At 40.6% G+C, this 19,214-nt stretch overlaps 1 protein-coding gene across 1 annotated transcript in view; it reads left to right on the top strand.

Moving 5' to 3' along the window:
• The window catches only part of LOC122789346 (spondin-2-like), a 194,043-nt gene that overhangs the window by 90,784 nt on the left and 84,045 nt on the right, over positions 1 to 19,214 (top strand). The window contains exon 3 of the mRNA XM_044056724.1: positions 7,562 to 8,054. Coding sequence (XP_043912659.1) covers positions 7,562 to 8,054 — 493 coding nt within the window. The remainder of the gene's footprint in view (positions 1 to 7,561; positions 8,055 to 19,214) is intronic.

Here is a 19,214-nt window from a genome sequence, read left to right as displayed (position 1 = left end):
TGCTGAGCCTGTCCACTATCACATTGGATTTCCCGGGAATATGTGTCGCAATAAAAAAACATTGGGAAGACATCACCCATTGTCATACTTGAAGGGCCTCCCAACACAAGGGGTAAGACCTGGTCCCACCCTGCTTGTTGATGTACCAAACCACTGACATATTGTCTGTCTGAATTGCAATGGTCCCGGTAGGTAGAGAGTCTTGAAGTGCTTGCAACGCCAGAAGCACCGCTCTCATCTCTAGAACATTGATGTGCAAATGGTACTTGTGAGGTTGCTACATGCCTCGGATGGTTTGTCCCAGATAATGCCCTCCCACCTGATCTAGGAGGCATCCATGGTCACTGCGATTACTGGATGGGGGTCTAGAAAGGGTCTGCCCAGATTCACCAGGGGAGACAAGCCACCATACTAAGTCCTTTTTGCAAGATTTTGTGATCAAGAGCATGTGTGACATTGGTAAATCTTGGAAAGACCATTGAGTGAAAAGAAGTCACTGCAGAATCCTCATGTGGAAGCGAGCCATAGGAACTAGAGTAATTTTTGTGGCCAATGAGACCAAGACTTGCAATACTTCTCTTGCCTGAACTCTCCTCTTTTTTTATGAGAGATGAAACTTGCTGACAAATGGTTGCCACCCTGTCTTGAGGCAGCTTTGCTATTATGTGTCTTGTATCTAAGTCTGCCCCTATGAAGGTAATAGACTGACAAGGCAACAAGGCAGATTTTTCATAGTTTATTGTGATGCCTAGCTGGGAACAAGTTTGAATTGTGTAGTCCCATGCTTTGATTAGTTGATGCTCGGTGGTGGCGGTGAGGAGCCAGTCGTCTAGATATGGAAACACCTGGAATCCTAGACACCCCAGTGACCACTGCCATACACTTGGTGAAAACCCTGGGGGCTGTGATGTGACCAAAGGACAGAGCTTTGAACTGATAATGACTGGCTCCCAGTCGGAAGCATAGGAATCTCCTGGATCACCTGTCCATTTTCATATGGTAGTACGCATCCTGGAGATGGATGGAGCACATCCAATTGTCCTGACCCAAGAAGAGAACAATGGACTGCAGTGTTACCATCCGGAACTTTGTCTTTTTTACAGATTTGTTTAGCTTGCTGAGATCCAAAATGGGTCTCCAGTCCCCTATCTTTTTTGGAACTAAAAAGAACCTTGAGTAAGTTCTGGATTTGATTTGGTCTGCAGGGACTTCTTGGATGGCTCTTTTTTTCTAGCAATCTTTGTACCTCTAGGATTGCTTGATCCTGAAGACTGGGTGGAACATCTGGGATAGAACGTTTTTCTCTTGAGGGGGGTAAGTGGGAAAAGGGAATTTTGTAACCCCTGGATATTACTGACAGTACCCATGCTTCTTTTGTGATAGTTTGCCAGGCTGTTGGGTACAATGGTAGTCTGCCCCCGACTGCCTCCAGAGGTGGACAGTCGGGCCTCCCTTCAGGAGTGCTGGAAGGGCCTAGCAGAGAACATATCTCTGATACCCTGCTGTTGTGGACCTCCTCTGCCACGAGACTGGCATCTTCCATTGTTGTTTCCCCCTCTGTCCCTGGGGGAAAATCTCCACGTCTGTCAGGCAAAGCTCTATGGGATTTTTGAAACCACATCTTTCCACTCTTCTGACCTTTAGGATAGGGTCTAGATGGAGTGTAAAAATGGACTCCTATGGCAGAGAGAGTCTTGCCATCCTGTTCACACCTAGTGAGAGTCTCTTTTACCTGAGGCCCAAATAAGGACGAGCCATAAAAGGGGGTATTGGTAAAGGAAGACTTGAATGGTTCCGCAAACTGACAAGGACGCATCTAAGAGTGTCTCCACAAAGCAACTCTGGTACCTGCTGCCTGCTCACTCCATCTGACGCATAAGAAATGAGCCTCATGGAGGAGTTAACCACTGAAGTCAAGGTCACAAGCTGGGAAGCTGCCCTGTTCGCAACTCCATCAGCTGTAGGATCCTGCATAGTATCTCCTAACTCCTTTAGGAGATCTCTGTGAAGTTGTGTGAAGTGTGACAAGTAATTCAGTGACCTGAGAGTAAAGGTCACTGAAGAGAATGTATGCTTCCCATACCTGTCTATCATACGGGACTCCTTGTTCGGCAGATGGACAGATGAAGAAGTTTCCACAAGTTCCTTCTTAGTGGCTGCTGCCACCACCATGGCATCAACAGGAACCCCTTTGGAAAGGAAAGATTTGTCCATGGGTGCAGTTATAAATTTATTTGGTCTCCTTGGAACTGGTTCTATGGTCTCTGGAGTGCTCCACACCTTTCGACTCACTACAGACAAAAGTGGGTCAAAAGGCGGAAACACCCAAGAGGTGGAGGGTCAGTAACCAAATGCGTCCAGGTAGACAGACTTATCCTCAGAAGGGGCTAGGGACTTCCAGCCACCTCCTGTCTAAGGATTTCCAAGATGTCCGAAAAAGAGAAATCCTCAGAGGAGGACCGTGGGGATCCTTCAGATTCATTCAAGTTTGTGTCTGAAGTGATGGACTCAGGGGAGTCCAGATGCTTCCTCTTACATTTTTTCTTCCAAGGGACCTTCTCCGAGTGTTCGTGGGAGGTCTCAGAAGAAGTGGGGCTGCTCAATGGGGTGTCCTGGGGCACAGGTTCCCTATGCTTTTAAGCAGAAGGAGGGTCAAAGGCAGGCACAGACACCAAAGGAGAGGGAGCCAATGGAGCTGAGGGTGGAGCTGTCTCTGGAGACAGCACACTCATCACCCCGAAGGTGCCACGGTCCTGAGTCAAAGGAGCCTCCGGCTCTGAAGAGCCTAGAGATCTCCTGCAAACTGAGAGCGACGGCTCCAAGGCTGATGTAGGAGCCAAGCTCACCTACGCCGAAGCTCCAAGAGGGAGAACGGGGTCAGACAAGGGTCTGATGCCACATCCCCCCTCAGAGCTGGTGAGAGAGCTTCGGCACCCAGATCTCTCGATGGACTGAGACATCGAGGAGATCGGAGCAGGTATCGGAACCAATAAAGGAGAAGTAACTGGAGCTGAGGGTTCCACCACCATGACCTCCATCAACTCCGGCTTCGAGCTCAAGAGAGTCAGAGGAGGAACCGATGAAGAAGCTGGATGGGCCGAAGGAGCCAATTCCTTATGGGCTGGGCTCAATAGTAATTTGGCAAGTGCCTGAGACTTGAGGAGCCTATTGACCACTCAACTCCATGTCATTATCCGAAAGCCTGGAGGACCAAGAGGAGTGAGAAGAGGACCGGTGAATGCCAGCTCCAGATTGCAGCAAAGGAGATTGTGGAGCAGAGCACACCGGCTGCAAAGAAGGAGACCCGGTTCTTTTATGGGTCCGGACTGGCTCCAAGGATACTGATGGAGCACCAGTGACTTAGCTTTGTTGGAGCCAACACTGGGAACTGACAGAGCTGAAGGTTTGACATTGAATTTAGATTGGTCCGAACTCAGAACCGATGAGGATGGCTTATTAGATATTTTGGACAATTTAGCTGGGTAAGGACCCTGAGATGAAGAATCTTGAGGGTTCTTCAGAAGGCCATGTGAAATCAGTTTGTTCTTTCTCTCCTGCTGGACTCTGGAGCTGAAAGCATGACAGATAGAGCATGAGTCCTGCAGGTGAACAGCCCCTAAACAGTATAAACAACTTGTGTGCCAATCCATAAGGGACATTTATTTGGCAACACTAGTCACTTTTTTTAACCCAGAGGATTTCGAATCTTGGGACATTGTGGTTAAACAAAAAATACAACAGCAACAAAACTGTAACAGCTAACACTACTAACAAGGCTATAATGGCTAGCAAAACAACAAGAAAGGATATCTCTTTTTTTTTTCTTTTTTTTGAAGGGAAAGAGAAGAAGAAGAAAAAAGGGAGAGAGAGCCTCTAACTTAAATGACTACTCTGAAAAGGTGGGGAAGAAGAAGAAGACCCCTCTAATTTAAAACAAGCTCAAAGGGGAAAGCAAGGCCTGAGGAAGAAAACGATGGCCAAGAACACCCATCAACAAGTAGAAAAAAAGGTTGTTAGACTAAAAGGGGATAAATACACACTTTAACAAGGTAATTCAATAATAAAACCCTGGAAAGGATAACAATATATGTGAAAAAACTCTAAGTACTTAGCCTGAGCCTGTAGTCACAATCTCGATGCTGCAAGCGGCAAACGAGATCTGGGTAGCTACTGCTAGGCATGTTGAGATAGGGGTTAGCCTTGAAACAGTATAAGCTCTTGAGCTATAGTAAATCGGCCAAGTTGGAGTCGAGGATTGGCTCCAAATCCAACCAGCAAGAATGAAGGCAAGATGGGACAACATAACATCATATCTTTTTGCTACTGTCTTCTCTCTTTACAAGTCTATGTGCCCAAATGTACTATGAAGGAAATCTATCTGACACTGATCAACATTTTTGCTCACTCATTTTTTCCCTCCATATTTGCTCCTTTTGACTGCCACAGATTTTATTATTTTTCTTACCATTTCAGGTAGATCAAAATAATGCCATTTTATGAATTTAATAAGAAAACACTAATGCTGAACAGGGTGGGTACTATCATGGGATTTACACCCATCCAGAAATGTTCTAAGGCCCAATGCCAGAGATGGAGGACCTTGCCACCCAAGGAAGGGCATTATTTACCTGATAATGTCCACCCTAGAGGGCATTATTATGTGTAAAAAAATGGGCTAGCTGTTAAATTGTTTCATATTTGTTTATTTTTTGTTTATATGTTTGTTTTTACTGCGTACTTGTTTTTATATTTTTGATGCAAAATAGTTCCTTTGTGCAATGTCTCAAACTTGCTGTAGCACACGCAATGTTTTTTTTGAAGAAACAAAGACATGCACACACAGATAGGCACAGGCACATGCGTATGCGCGCGCGCACACACACAACTGTTACTTTTTTCTTAATTTGCTTTTTTTATTTTATGTTTGTTAAACAGAAAATCCATACTCAGTATGTATAACATCTAGTGTCAGTCTGCTTTATTTTTTTTTTTTGTCTGAGCTTATTAAGCTGCCATGAAGTAGTGGACTTATTTTCACTGAATTTTATATGTATATTAACACCCTGCTGGAGAACAATTGTTCTCTAACAGGATGACAATATACGTTTGCTCATTTTCTAAGTAATATTACTGTACCTGCATTATTGTGTTTAGGACTATTAATTATTCCAGTTTTAAATGTTTGCAACTGCTTTGTGGCTCAGGCTGTGCTAAAAAGAGAGTTTGGACCAGTTCAGATATCTATTTAAGAAATGCAAAACAAATTTCACCAGCCCATGCATTCAAGAATTGCAGAATACACAGACTATAATGGGGCAGCAAAGTGGCATGCTGCTTTCTGTTGCAGCATTAGGGGTTTTGCTCTCTGGTTCATTTTTTGGCTGGAGCGTCTTAAGTATGGAGTCTAAACATCCCCCTTGTGTCTGCGGTGCTTTTTGCTCAGTGTTTGGCTTCCTCCTACATCCCAAAGACATGTAGGTAGATGAACCAGCAATCCTCTAAACCACATGTAAGTGTGTGTATTTCTTCACAAAGTATGGCAATGTGTGTGTGTGTGTGTGTGTGTGTGTGTGTGTGTGTGTGTGTGTGTGTGTGTGTGTGTGTGTGTGTCCAGCAATGGACAGATATCACAACCAGGACTAGCTGTAAAAGCAGATACCAAAAAATAAATGAATGAATGTATGATTGGATGATAACATTGGCTTTCATTTTGCTTTCCTTTTTTGTCACCAACTATTCAAGTAGTGCAGTATCATGGTTGCTTGTGATCATGGAAATCCTGATGAAATATCAGATAATGGTCCTCAATTTATGAAGAAGGAGTTTCACAATTTTATGAATGAGTGCCAGTTCAAACACATTACTTCAAAGCTTAGGTATCTTCAAAGCCATGGGCAGCTGGAAGGAATGGTCCAAACTAAACATCAGAAAGTGTGACAATTCTGAGTTGTCTTAAATACAGAAATTCACCAAGACAATCTGTGGATCTGTCTTGCACAAAGTTGATAATATGCAGCTGTCTAATGTCCAACTTACTTTTTTCATTTTCATGACCTATATCTGAAAGTAAAGTATCTGCTGTTGAGTTGTTGCTGAAAAGACAATGTAAACTAAAGTTTTATTATGACCAATCATCCCAAATCATTCAGTTTTACACAAAGAGGAAACAACAAATATAAATACTGCCAAAAGTCTGCTTTTTGTTTAGTATTTCATGTAAAAGTTCAGGTCATGGTACAGTAATTGCTTCTGTAGAACACCCTATATCATATCTGGTACAGGGTACTGATATGCAAGTATGCAAATAAACTGAAACATTTAACAACATTGTCAGATCCAGTTGATATTTAGTCAACTATGACTCAAGGTTCCAAAGATTTATTAGTATATCAGACTTTTGAGAAACCATCACCACCTTCTCAGAGTGAAAATATCTTTATGGATTATAATTCAGCTCAACCAGAATCTTCATTAGTGACATTAGTAACTGACACTAGTCTGGATAACACAAATTGTGATGATAGTTCGAACCAATCATCTCAAACGTATTCAAATTTTGAAGACTGAAAAAAGACAATTTATTATAATGACTGTACATAGTATATAAATGTCAAATATGCATGTTCTCAAATCCAATGAATTATTACTTGATTCCATATATTTTTGTGCACATCATATGGTATATATTGTACATACAGAGTAGTACTTACTGATCCAAAGTATGCAGTGTATAGAATACAATTCTTTTTATAGTAAGGGGGATGTCATATATAGATATGCAAAGTAATAAAATAGTGTGCCTATGTTTCTAAGGTCAATATTTTGACTGGCACCAGTGTATCACACAATCCTTCAGACTGAATCATTCTGAAGTAAAGCTTCATAGTGTTAATAATTATATCTGCTGTGTCTTACTCATTCGCCATGACAATTTGTATACTTTCATGTTTACATACACTTCGACATGTGCATGCACACTCACATACATTCTTGTTATTTTATTTAAACTGCATTCCATTTTTTTGCTTTTTCCCTGTACACCTTTTCCTACCATCACTGCAGATTATTCCCTTTAACTTCTATTCATTCTGGTCTCTACCCTTTTTCATTCTTAAATCCCCATGCTATTGTTTTTGTAGATATTTCCAACATATCTAAGCCACTTGTGTCTCTTTAACTCACTGACATGATTCTACACAGTTCACTTATTAAAAACAACCATAACAACAATGTAGGCTGAGCAAAAATTGCAAACTCGTTGAATCTCAAATTCCAGGTAACAGAATTCATAATCCAGGTATTCAAAACTATTGGAGATGAGTGATATTCTTACCTCTGAGTTGCAGAAACCTAGATAAAAGAACATTTCAATGACAGTGTTCCATTCCTTGGTTTCAGAATTCTGAGGCAAACTTTCTGCATCTACTTACATATTCTAAAATGTTGAAGCACCTCTTTTCTTGCTTGTTAATCCAATAAAATATATCACATTACTGAATTGTTGTTGCTGTTTTGGAATAACCTTTGAACAAGCTGACATTTCATTTACTTCCTTGAATAGGTCTCCATACTTGTAAGGATTATTCCTAGCCCAGACTGGTTTGTTGGTACAAGCAGTCTAAATCTGTGTGAAAAAAAACAGTGGAAGAAAACAGTTAAGTATGACCTTTATCCATGGGATGCAGGAACAGACAGCGGATTTACATTCTCATCTCCAAACTTTGCCACTGATCCTCCAGAGCCAATATTTCAAATAACTGCCAAGCATCCGTCCCATCCGGCCAACTCCTTCTTCTACCCAAGACTGGAAAATCTACCCCGGATTGGTCATCTAGAACTTGAGCTGTTAGCTATAGAAGAAATTGAAGAAATGGAGCTACCGGAAAATGAAACAATGAAAAACTCAACTCTCTATAGTTTAGACTCACATGTTTTTCTTGACACTGAAAATGATACAAAAGCAGAACAGGAAGAAATCACAGCAAATCATACTGTCAGCAAAAAAGAAGAAGTAACATATCCACTAGATGATCATGAAGAGAAATCAGAGCAAAGTAGGTACACATTTTTATAAATAGTATTTGTTAAGAAAATGCATTCCCATGCTGCATTAAAATGAAATGGAAGGTACAAAAAACAAGAAAAGCAGTAAAATACCTTCTCCTTATCTAAAGTTACAATCATGGACATCTGAGCCCTGTCAGTAGATAAGGACAATGACAGACATCTAGTATACTTACTTCCTACTCACTGATGTATGTGCGGTCCTTACCACTGTATGACTGTCTCCACTCTGCACATTTTCAGAGTAACTATATGTCCATTCCACACATTTCTGAACCACACTGTAATGTTTCTACTGCTCTTGGAAGTCAGTACTATAAATGCAACTTCATTTTAGGGGAAATCATCTCATTAGGATGGCTAAAAGTATGCATAATCCATAGAAAACAGGAAGTTGTCAATGCCGTCTACACACAGGTGGTGAAACACCTGTCTTGAATATTATCTGAAGTTCTACAGACATATTCCTATAAGAATATAAGGTGGAGATAGCTCAGAGGAGGGTTAAAATGGTACACATTCTGTATTAGAAGCCATATAAAAATATTAAAGTGAATTAGGAAGACGAATGTGTCAAATGCTGGTAATTTAGGTATACGTGTTGAGCAGGTCATAGGTATGCATGCATGTATGTATGTATGTATATATATATATATATATATATATATATATATATATATATATATATATATATATATGCAGAGAGACTGAAAACAATTGGCCGTGGAGTGGAAAGTTGTGCCAGTTGCTACGTCTGAGTTCTTCTTAGAAGTTCCACTTCTATAGGAGTACTGTGTGATCTCACAGTACTATATATAAAGCTATGTGGGTACAATTCCCTACTTCAAAGGGCAGGGTCAGAACCTGCAACAGAAAATTAATATCTCATTTACCACACTGGAGAAACTGACCCTTCCAAGTAAACTAGTACATTAACTATGAATCGGCAAGTAAGATTTTAAAAATTCCAAATTATGCCATGGATGCATGCAATGAAACTGCCACATAGTGGAAACTATGGGAAGAAATATAATGAAGAAATATGAGAATTCATGTAACAGATCAATAGCTTTCTGTGTGCATCTAAAGTATCAGGCTGTAGGTAAATATGACTGGCAGATTATCCAGCCAGCAAGCAAACTGGCAAACTAGGTAATCAAAGCTGCTTTACCTGCTATCAAAGTCTGTACTCCTGTCTTGCTATAACACTCAGCTCATTCCCTAAAATGCTTGGACATCTGTCTCTCAGTAGCCCCATTCCTGCCTATCTTCTGGCTACCTATAATGATAATGATAAAGTAACACAGGGATGTGTGGGCATTTCACTAATGCTGTGCTCTTATTACCTTAATCCAACATGTTTTATAAACCATGTGGTTCAGCACCATAACAAGCAGTAAGAAGGGACAATATTTTCATGACTAACACTGTATTTTTCACCCAGTCAGAGACAAGGTGTGAAGCTTCTAAAGCATATGCTGTCAAGAGCACACTACACTGGGAAACCTAGCCCTGGCATGGGAGAGAGTACACATGCCAACAACCTGCTTTGCACCAATGTACTTCATGCACTTGCTTTGAATGTGATGGAATTTAGGAAGCATTAAAAAAAAGATTGTCACATAGTAAAAACTATATATTTCTTTATATGAAACAGCACTCTTAGAGCGGATTGTATTAAATAGCTGGAGCATGGCGTACATCTCCCCTTAAAGAGGGTGTCAGAGACACCAGTCCTCTACAGAAAACACTTTTTTGCTGCATCTTGACAAATACAGACAGCACTTCTTTCTGGAAATAATAGTTGTCAGAGCATGACCAGGTTGAGTGAATGGTGAAGAATTGTACTAAGTCTAATAACCCCCTTAACAGCAAACTATACATTGTACAACATCATTACTGCCATTACAGTGCTTAGCATCCCCTACTGTGCCCCCAAGAAACAAAATTTCCCCCACATCTAAGGGAATGTAGACTTGATATCTACTAAAGATACCTTGTACATTGTTTGGCCAAATAGGAGGAGTTCAGCATTTCTGACAACCTGTAGAGGACAGCTTTCATGGCCCGATAATGCTTGAGACAGAAAGGTCAAGTTAGGCTGAAAAAGGTATACCCATAGAATGAAAGCAAAAGATAAAATAGAAAATGGGGGATCCAGGAATGGGAAATGAAAGCAGCAGCACTGCCTGGACAAAGCAGGAGAGCGACTTCTGAAGTGCTCAGGATGGGAGAAGCCTTGTGAAAGAGAGAGAATGCGGGGTCTGCCAGAAAATGAGATGCACTGTGAGAGAATACGGGAGCTAAAAACAGTGTCAGAGTACTTAGTCAAGCAAGAAAGAGTAGAGGGTATTGGGAGAAAGGGGGGGGTAACAGCAGTCTAGCAAACAGGATGAAGTGGAAAACGATGTGGAAAATGAGAAAGGACAGTATGGGAAGAGGTCATCTGAAATGTAAAGGCAAGTGGGGTAGAAGAGAGGAAGTTAAAGGGATAAAGTATGACATGCAGCTACAAAATGGAGGACAAAAATAAAGTAGTCAAAGTGGAAGTACAGGTGTAGACAGATTATGACATGCAGCTACAAAATGGAGGACAAAAATAAAGTAGTCAAAGTGGAAGTACGGGTGTAGACAGCACTGACTAATAATGAAGGAGATATAGAGCCACAGGAGGTCATTGGGAGCCAGCACCACAGTAGAGTAGCAGGGAAGTGGGCAGGTATCAACATCAGCCAGATGCAGGGTCAGAGGATAAAGACACAGAAAAGTGAAGAAGCCTTGTAGGGGGAGAACAGGAGAGATGGAGAAAGAATTAGGTGTATCACAGGAAGGAAGCATCAACAATGAAAATGGCTTTGGGTTGTGGAAGTTGGAGAAGACAGGTTACTGAAAGGAGCGCTAGTGACACAGGATAGGAAATCAAGTTGATGATAGTGCAGGGACAGAAAAAAAAAAATGTTGACTGGAAAGTCATATATACAAGGGATTAGTAGTATTGGTAAGTAAGAAAGAACAGACCAGATTTCAGTTAAACTAATCTAGGGGCTTAAACACAGTACGATTCAGGAGGAGGTGACCAAAGTAGTCATCAAAGAAAGACGTGGATACACATTGTGGTGCATATAAACACCAATAACCTGTCAGAAAACACAACTTGGTTAGAGTAAGCAGGGTCACAAGGTGATAGAGAGATACCATGACAGGAAGTTGGAGTAAGATTTTTCAGAGAGGTTACTTGTACCACTAGCCAGTGGTTTCACTTCATAATCTCGAATTACTGAAATCTCAAAATTCAGTAACCCGAGACTATGAAGTCAAACCATTCACAACACCAAAACCCACAATCCCGAATCACACAATCATGAACACCCATACACCATACACCACTGAACATACTGCGCCCCCCCCCACACCTCCTACTTATATATACCAACTCCGAGGTCGCACATAAAATAAAAAAAATAAAAAAACACCACACACCATGCCATCCTCCACTCGCTCATACACAAATACACATCACACATACACAAACACCAACAAATCCAACACTCACACTTACACCTCCCTACCCTTACCCACACATACAACATACAAAAACACACACACAAACACTAACTTCCCTGCAATTTCAGGCACCATAACACTACACGCAATGTACCAGAAGTGCATAAGAGCAGATTCAAGATATCTGAATTCGCGCTTATGCACTTTCGGCATTCTGGTTTTTGCCTTCATTGTCTCGAGTTACTGAAATTCGAGATTTCAGTAATTCGAGATTATGAAGTAAAACCCAGCCAGCACACAAAGGAAAGGCTGGATGAGGGAGAATAATGTCTGACTGCAGCAACAGGCAAAGGAGAAAGGCGTGTAAACACTAAATGACTAGGAAGAGACCTGAGAGAGAGATCAGCTGTGCACTATGAATAGGCTCCATCTTAGCCTAGAAGGGGCAGCAGTGTTACTGTTGGGTTAGAAAGGTACACTTCAGTGATTGTACCTTTAAACTAAATTCAAAGGGATGGGGGATGTGTCACATAAGCAGAGCATGGGATACATAATAAGGTAGTAGATAAAAGGTAAACTGGTATAGCATATAGCAGAGGAAAAATAAGGAAGACTAAGTGTGAGTAAGCAGTAGTACTTTGTAATGCAAGGAATCTGGGAAGGAGGGTTGTAGAGATGCAATCAGTGATGCAGCAGAGGAAGAATTTATGTTGTTAATATCACAGAATGATAGGGAAGTGATAAGAGGGAGAGTAAGGAGGTGTCTACATACGTGCTGTTCAGAAGTGATAGAGAATGGAGACAAAGAGAGAGAGAGAGATATGTGGAATACCAATATTCATAAGGAAGTGCAACAAATATGAGGTCAGAGGAGAAGAACACCAAGCCAAGAATGTGGCAGAAGAGTGGACAGAACCAGAGCCTCGGTTACATGCTCTGGCCGTGGCAGAGAAAGGGAGGAGTTGGTGGACTGATGCAGAGTATTGTCCACCAATCACAAGAAATGAGGAAGATAAGAGACTGGAGGAGAGAATAAAGATGTGTGGTAGGAGGAAGAGTGTAACACTCATGGGAGACCTGAATCTGCAAAACGCTCCAGTGTACAAAGGGACAAGAAATGATTGGCATCCTGGTTCATGGAAGGTGCAGGGCTATTCCGAAAAAGGTACAATTCTGAATGCGGTCTTAACCATTGCAGACAAAGAGACTCACTTTTGTACAAGTGAAAAAACTGTTACACAACAGTGACTGTGATCATGTTTGTGTGTCATTCAGAGCTGGGGAGATTAAGAATACAAGACAAAAATATGGTACAGGATTTAGAAGACTGCATTATATTGAGCTAGGGAGGGGATTAAGCATGAGTTAGGAGACAGGCTCATGGAGTAAAATGAATGAATTGGGTCAGGGATAGAGTACCCAAAGCTATTTACAAATATGTGAGTAACCAGCAAAACTGCAAAATAGCAGAAGGTCAGTGTGGCTACATATAAACGTGAGGTGAGGCTAGCAATTAGGACAAAAGATATGTATTATACGAGGTAGAAAGGAAAGGTGGACAGGTGGAAGAGGCATTGTACAAGGAAGCAGATTGGCAAAAGTGAGGTGGTGGCAGTAAATGTTCAAGATGAAATGGAAACAGAAGAAGGAGTGATAAATGGAAATAAGGGCTTTTTAAGTACATAGCAGAAGGAAGAAAGGAGACAACCTTGGTCATCCTGAGGAAAGATAAAAAAAATTGTAGAAGTCTGAGAAAAAAGCATATCCACTGAAGCTTCTCAGAGACAACTGGAAAGTCTTATGCTGAATAGAACTACACTCAATTGGAATGCAGTACATAACAGCTGTGAACCAAGGTAAATTTGATATGGTTAAAGATGAAATGGTAAGAATAAACACTGACAGCTTGGGAATTAGTGAATTAAAATGGACTGGAATGGGTCATTTTGCATCAGACAATCATCAAGGTTCTCTACTGTCTGTGGTTAAGAATCTTGTGAGAAAAATGGGGTAGCCCTCATAAAAGGGCATCAAAATTATTGCCTGGTTATAACAAAAAGAATGACAGAATGATTTAATTCCGAATCCAAGAGAAGCCATTCAACATTACAGTGATACAGGATGCTGTAGATGAGAACCTTGGTTTTATGAGGATCTGCAGCATCTTGTGGGTATAACTTCAACAAAAAGATATATTGGTTGCAGGTGACTGAAATGCCAAAGTTGGTAGTCAAAGAATAAGTGGAATAATTGACAAGTTTAGCCGTAGACTACAAAATGAAGTGGGAAGTAGAGTAGTACAATATTGCCAAAATAATTCACTGGTCATAGCAAGAACCCTTTTTCAACTGAGAGAGATGGCTTTACACAAGTATCACCAGATGATCAATATTGAAATCAGATTGGCTATATCATCTGAAGGCAGAAATGGAAGACCTTTCTACAGTCAGCAAAAACAAGACCAGGAGGTGACTGTGGCTCAGCGCATCACCTTCTTATTGCAAATTTTAGAAACAAATTAAAGAGATGAAGAAAAGCCTCCAGGCCAAATACATAACACTTGAAAATATTCCTTGTGAATACGTAATGGAAAATAAGAGATTTAAGGGATTAGTCCTGGTAACTACAGTGACTGAAAAACTATGGACAGAAGTTTGAGATATTGTCTAGGAGGTAGCAAAATATTCCAGAATGAAAGATTAACAAAGCAAAATAACTGCTCTTGGAGGCTACAGAAGTGACTGAGGAAAGAAAGGAAACAAAAGGCAATGAAGATAGGGCAAATTTGTCAACCTGAATGCAGAGTTCCAAAAATTAGCCAGGAGATATAAACTTGCATATTTAAATAAGCAGAGCAAAGATGTGGAAGATGATAACAGAGTAAGAAAGACATGAGATCTCTGAAAGAAGAAGGGTGAGACAAAAGGAAACTCCCAGGATAAAATGGCCATAATAAAGACAATGATGAGGGTAGCCTAGGAGAAGCAGAAAATATTAACAGGTGACAGAAATATACAGGAGAACTATATAAGGACCCTAACAGCACTGCTCTATAGATGGTATGTTCTCTGATCTAGACTCAGGCATCTTGGAGAGTACCATTAAATGGCCCCAGAAAGCCTTGCAAATAAGGCTGCAGAAAGCGATTGAATTCTCACTGAATTGTTTAAAACACTTCTGATGATGTTGTTACAGTGTTGCTTTTAATTTGCCAGTAAATTTGGAAAGCCAAAAAAGGGCAATGACAGAGTGTTCAGATTATCAAACAGCTGCAGTTGTTCCACATACCACTAACTTAATGCTCAAGATCCCGCATGCTGCCAACAACTAATTTTTATTGTCAATATAATAGTTGTACTACACAGAGAAAGACAGACAAGTTTCTTGATCTGATTTTAAATTCATTTTAACAGTCTGTATCAACTTCAGATAATGTTATTAAGCCTATATTAGTGATTCCAGTACATAACCCGCGGTGGTGGTGCTGCGGTAGCGTTGTCGCCTCACAGTAAGACGCTGTCCGGTTCGATTCTCAGCTAGAGCGTCTTCTGTGTGGAGACATGCGTGAATGGGCGTACCTTCGTTGAAGGTTGTGCGTCAGGCCTGGCAAGCCGGTACGTAAAAATCAACTGCCAATCATTAGCGGACCGGAGTTCCGCTGTGGCGACCCCTAACCGGGAAAATCCGAAAGACACAAACAACTAAAGTGATTCCAGTGCATAGTTGCACTGCATTATTTGCTGTTTTAACTGGTCTAACTGTTGTTATTAAGCTCTGGTTTCACTCCTGTGTCCTGAGTGTATGTCAAGCTAGTTCAGGACTTGTCTTTGCTTTTTCTCTTCCACCCACCCTTTTGTAGTTGTGTGCTTAAACCCAGTGTATCTGTTATTACCTGCCCCAATGATAATTTGGCAACATAATTCCCTTCCACTCCCTGTTTATTAGCTGTTGACAATAGGCACATAAGTATTATTTTACAAAGTCTCTGCCCTTACACAGCAGCCTAAAAGACCTTTGATAAAATGCCTTAATATTAAGTGAATTGATAATGCTTGCATTGAGTTTAGTATCAAATTAGTGAGTTTTTCTTACTATAATTAGTTTACTGGTTCTTGCTGGTGGCAGAAGAAGGTTTCCAGACTAGTTGTTTTGTAGTGAAATTAAAATATTCAGTAGTTAGTCCACCCAAACATCATTCTAAATCTGAACTCCAAGCATACCTCTCAACCTCTTAGAGCAATAAATCTGGATAAAGCCATAAATAAAGGTAGAACAAAGGCAAAAAAATAGGGACAATTTTTAAATATTACTCTTAAAAATTTAGAAAGTTGATTGAATAACAGGTTTTGCATTAGCATGAATTTTCTGAAGGGTATGAAGTCTGAAACACAAGTCTCTGTCATTATTTTCTAACTTCAGTTTTTAATGATTTGCCACTAATTTGCCAGAAAAACTGAATTTTATGAAAAAGGGACTAAAAATATGTGGCAAAATTCTGGACATTCTACGAACATCTGTACAGCTGAGATGTATGACTCCAAGCAGTTGTGGTTACCCCTGCCCCCAAAGTCATTTCTGTCACTACCATGGATCAGCACTTCCCCACAACTTCTCTAGCCAACCTGATTGAGATGGGTATCTTGAGACAATGCAAGGCTTATCTCATGCTGTCTGGTGATCATCTGTTTCTCAAACAGCATAACACAGTGTGTGAGAGATGTACAAAGATAATATCCTTGGAGGCAAAAATCTCACACACAGTAAATTCAGACACCAAAACTGTAGCAGTACACTACACATCATACCTCTCCAAGGCTATCACAATACATATAATCCACCATATGCTGAGGTTCTAAATATTAACCTGACTAAACCTCAAAGACCTCCAAAACATAACATAGACACAAAGCACATTCAGCAAGTTAAGCCTACTTCCTCACATAGCAAAAAGAGTCCCAGATGCTGAGCCTGTAAGTCAGGCATCAACCCAACCAAACATTCTTGTTAGAGGTGACTCCATTGTAAGGCATACAGATGGCCTCTTACCAGGCTGAACAAGGAAAGAGTGATGGTTAGTTGCTTGTCTGGTGCCAGGATTCATCAGATCACATATGTAGAGCCAGATTCAGCAGTAGGTGACCTAGACAGTTGCCTAGGGCCCCTTCCCTGGTGGGGCACGCTGACCAGGAGCCTGCCACAACATTTAATTTTTAATTAAAAAAAGTCTGCTTTTTAGACAGTGTTCTTCTTTAATAATACACACTGCATGTATCGATGCATGGGCACAGCTACATTCCTGAGCATCGGCACACACATCTTTTTGTTGCTGCTGATTCTTTTTTTCTGCATGCATGGAATTTAAAGTTGCTTGGGTTCCTGTCATCTGAAAGGTGTATGTGTGTGTGTGTGTGTGTGTGTGTGTGTGTGTGTGTGTGTGTGTGTGTGTGTGTGTGTGTGTGTGTGTGTGTGTGATGTCCCAGTTAGGGATGGCAGGTTATTAATTAACTTGCTCAGGCTCAAACCCTGTACCCTGGATACAGGAAACAAGAGTCTAAATCCACTACACCAACTACTAGACTACCTAAGAGTTTTAGTGCATTTTTCAAAGAATTGTAAGTTTCAGTGCATTTTTCAAGAATTTGTGAGTTTTACTGTATTTTTCATTCAATGCATTATTTTCAAGGAATTGTGAGTTTCAGTGCAGTTTTCAAAACAAATGTGAGTTTCAGTGTATTTTTCATTCAGTGAATTTTTCAAGGAATTGTGAGTGTCAGTACATGTTCAATTAATTGTGAGTTTCAAAGAAAGAGAAATGTACTGTTGCTCATGCCAAGTCTGTTTTCAATGTACAACTATTTTCTTTAGCAAATGGCTATAAGTGTTTTGTGCTATACAGTTTGAAAGCAGAGTTAGTATCACAATAGGTAATATACTTGCTCTTGGTGTAGAAGCCTGTGGGTTCTACACCCATATCATGAAGATCAATTGCTGAAACTGCAGTGTACTTTAAAGGGGAATGCAGGTGCTGCACTCCTAAGTGTGCCTTCCTTTGGATGAGATGCCTAGTGACTATGAACCTGTTGCTGGTTTAACAGCCATTCCCCGTTGCTTTTTTTCCAGCAGGTACTTAATTTGAAGATGAAACATTGAAATGTAAAGTAGTTTGCCAGCAGCAATATCTTCATTAATTACAGATCTCTTTAATGTGGAATTATTCAGATCACTGTTACTTCTGCAGAGATTGTGTATATTGACTCATATTGGTGAACTGTAATGAAGTCTGAGTGGCCTTTTATACTTGAAATGTTCTGAAACGGGTAGTTTTGTCATTATTGGTTCATATGTTTTATGTCATTGCTTACTAAAAAAATGTTCAAAACTATGAATTGAAAACACACTCTAGCAAGTGTTGCTGTATTATACAAGTAATATAATTTAATGCAATTAGGAAGGTGAACCAAAGAACACTCGCATGTATGCATGGTCCTATAAATGTGTGCAAGGGGTCTATGGTTTGAAAACAGCCCAAAGGTAAACTTAATCCATGACTGGACAAATGCATTTTCTTTGAATGTGGGTTTCAATGCCATTTCAAGGCCAGAAAAGTTTATTGTTCATGCCAAATCTGTTCTCATTGTGAGAATGTATTGTTTTGTTTAGCAAATGGCTATCAGTCTTTGTGTTATAAAAGTTGAAATAAATCCAAACATCTGTAATCACGGCTCTACATACATGCACTCAAGTCCTTGGACAACAAGTACCAGTATGAGTGTGTCATAGTTCATGCCATTGTCAATGACTTCAAGTGTATCTCCCTGGACTATAGGTTCATAGGTTCATACTAGGCTATATGCCATTGGGCATTTATAAGCCTAGCCAGAATGTGTTTGGCTTTCGCCACCCATTTTAAATTTATTTTGCTATGCCCTTTTTCGAGGTTAGTATACTGTGCCTCTGTCTAACAGTGACACAGAAGTGATACCCGGGGTAAACCTACGATCTCCCATCCACTCATCAAGATTCCTCTTGAAGAGAGTCAATGAGGGACTCTGCCTAACCTGGACTGGGATTTTATTCCAGAGTGAAGGGAGCCTCTGGGTTATGAATCTGTCCCTCCAGCATGTCCTATTTATTTCAGTGCTGAGGTTCAAGTCTCGAGCATAGCTCGATGGGATTTGGATTTTCTGAGGTGCAGCATGTCCATTAATTCCGGGTTGGACATGGCTTTATACGTCAGGCACAGATCGCCTCTGAGCAGGCGGTATGCCACTGAGTAGAGCTGGAGTTTCTTTAACCGGGCAGCATATGGCATCTGTTTGAGCCCTTTGATCCTCTTGGTGAGGTACTTTTGGGGTCTTTCCAGTTGCTGCAGGTGTCTGTTAAGGTACATCCCAAAAGGGGCATTGTACTCAATTATGGGCCTGATGAGGGATGAGTAAAGAGGCAAGATGACCTCCCCTGGACTAGATGTGAATCTCTGCATGATTAGGTGGGCTATACGAAATGTTTTTCTAACCACTTTGGCCACGTGGTTGTCAAATGAGAGATTGCTATCAACTTGGGTCCCCAGGTCCCTAATTACTTCTTCTGTACTTAATGGATTACCACCTATGTGGTAATTTGTGAGCACTTTGTTTTTGCCAAGA

Source organism: Protopterus annectens, chromosome 14.part0 (genome assembly GCF_019279795.1).
Source record: "Protopterus annectens isolate FY-2018-M chromosome 14.part0, PAN1.0, whole genome shotgun sequence".
Classification (NCBI taxonomy): domain Eukaryota; kingdom Metazoa; phylum Chordata; order Ceratodontiformes; family Protopteridae; genus Protopterus; species Protopterus annectens.
The sequence above is the reverse complement of the archived record's forward strand: the minus strand, read 5'-3'. Positions and strand labels throughout refer to the sequence as shown.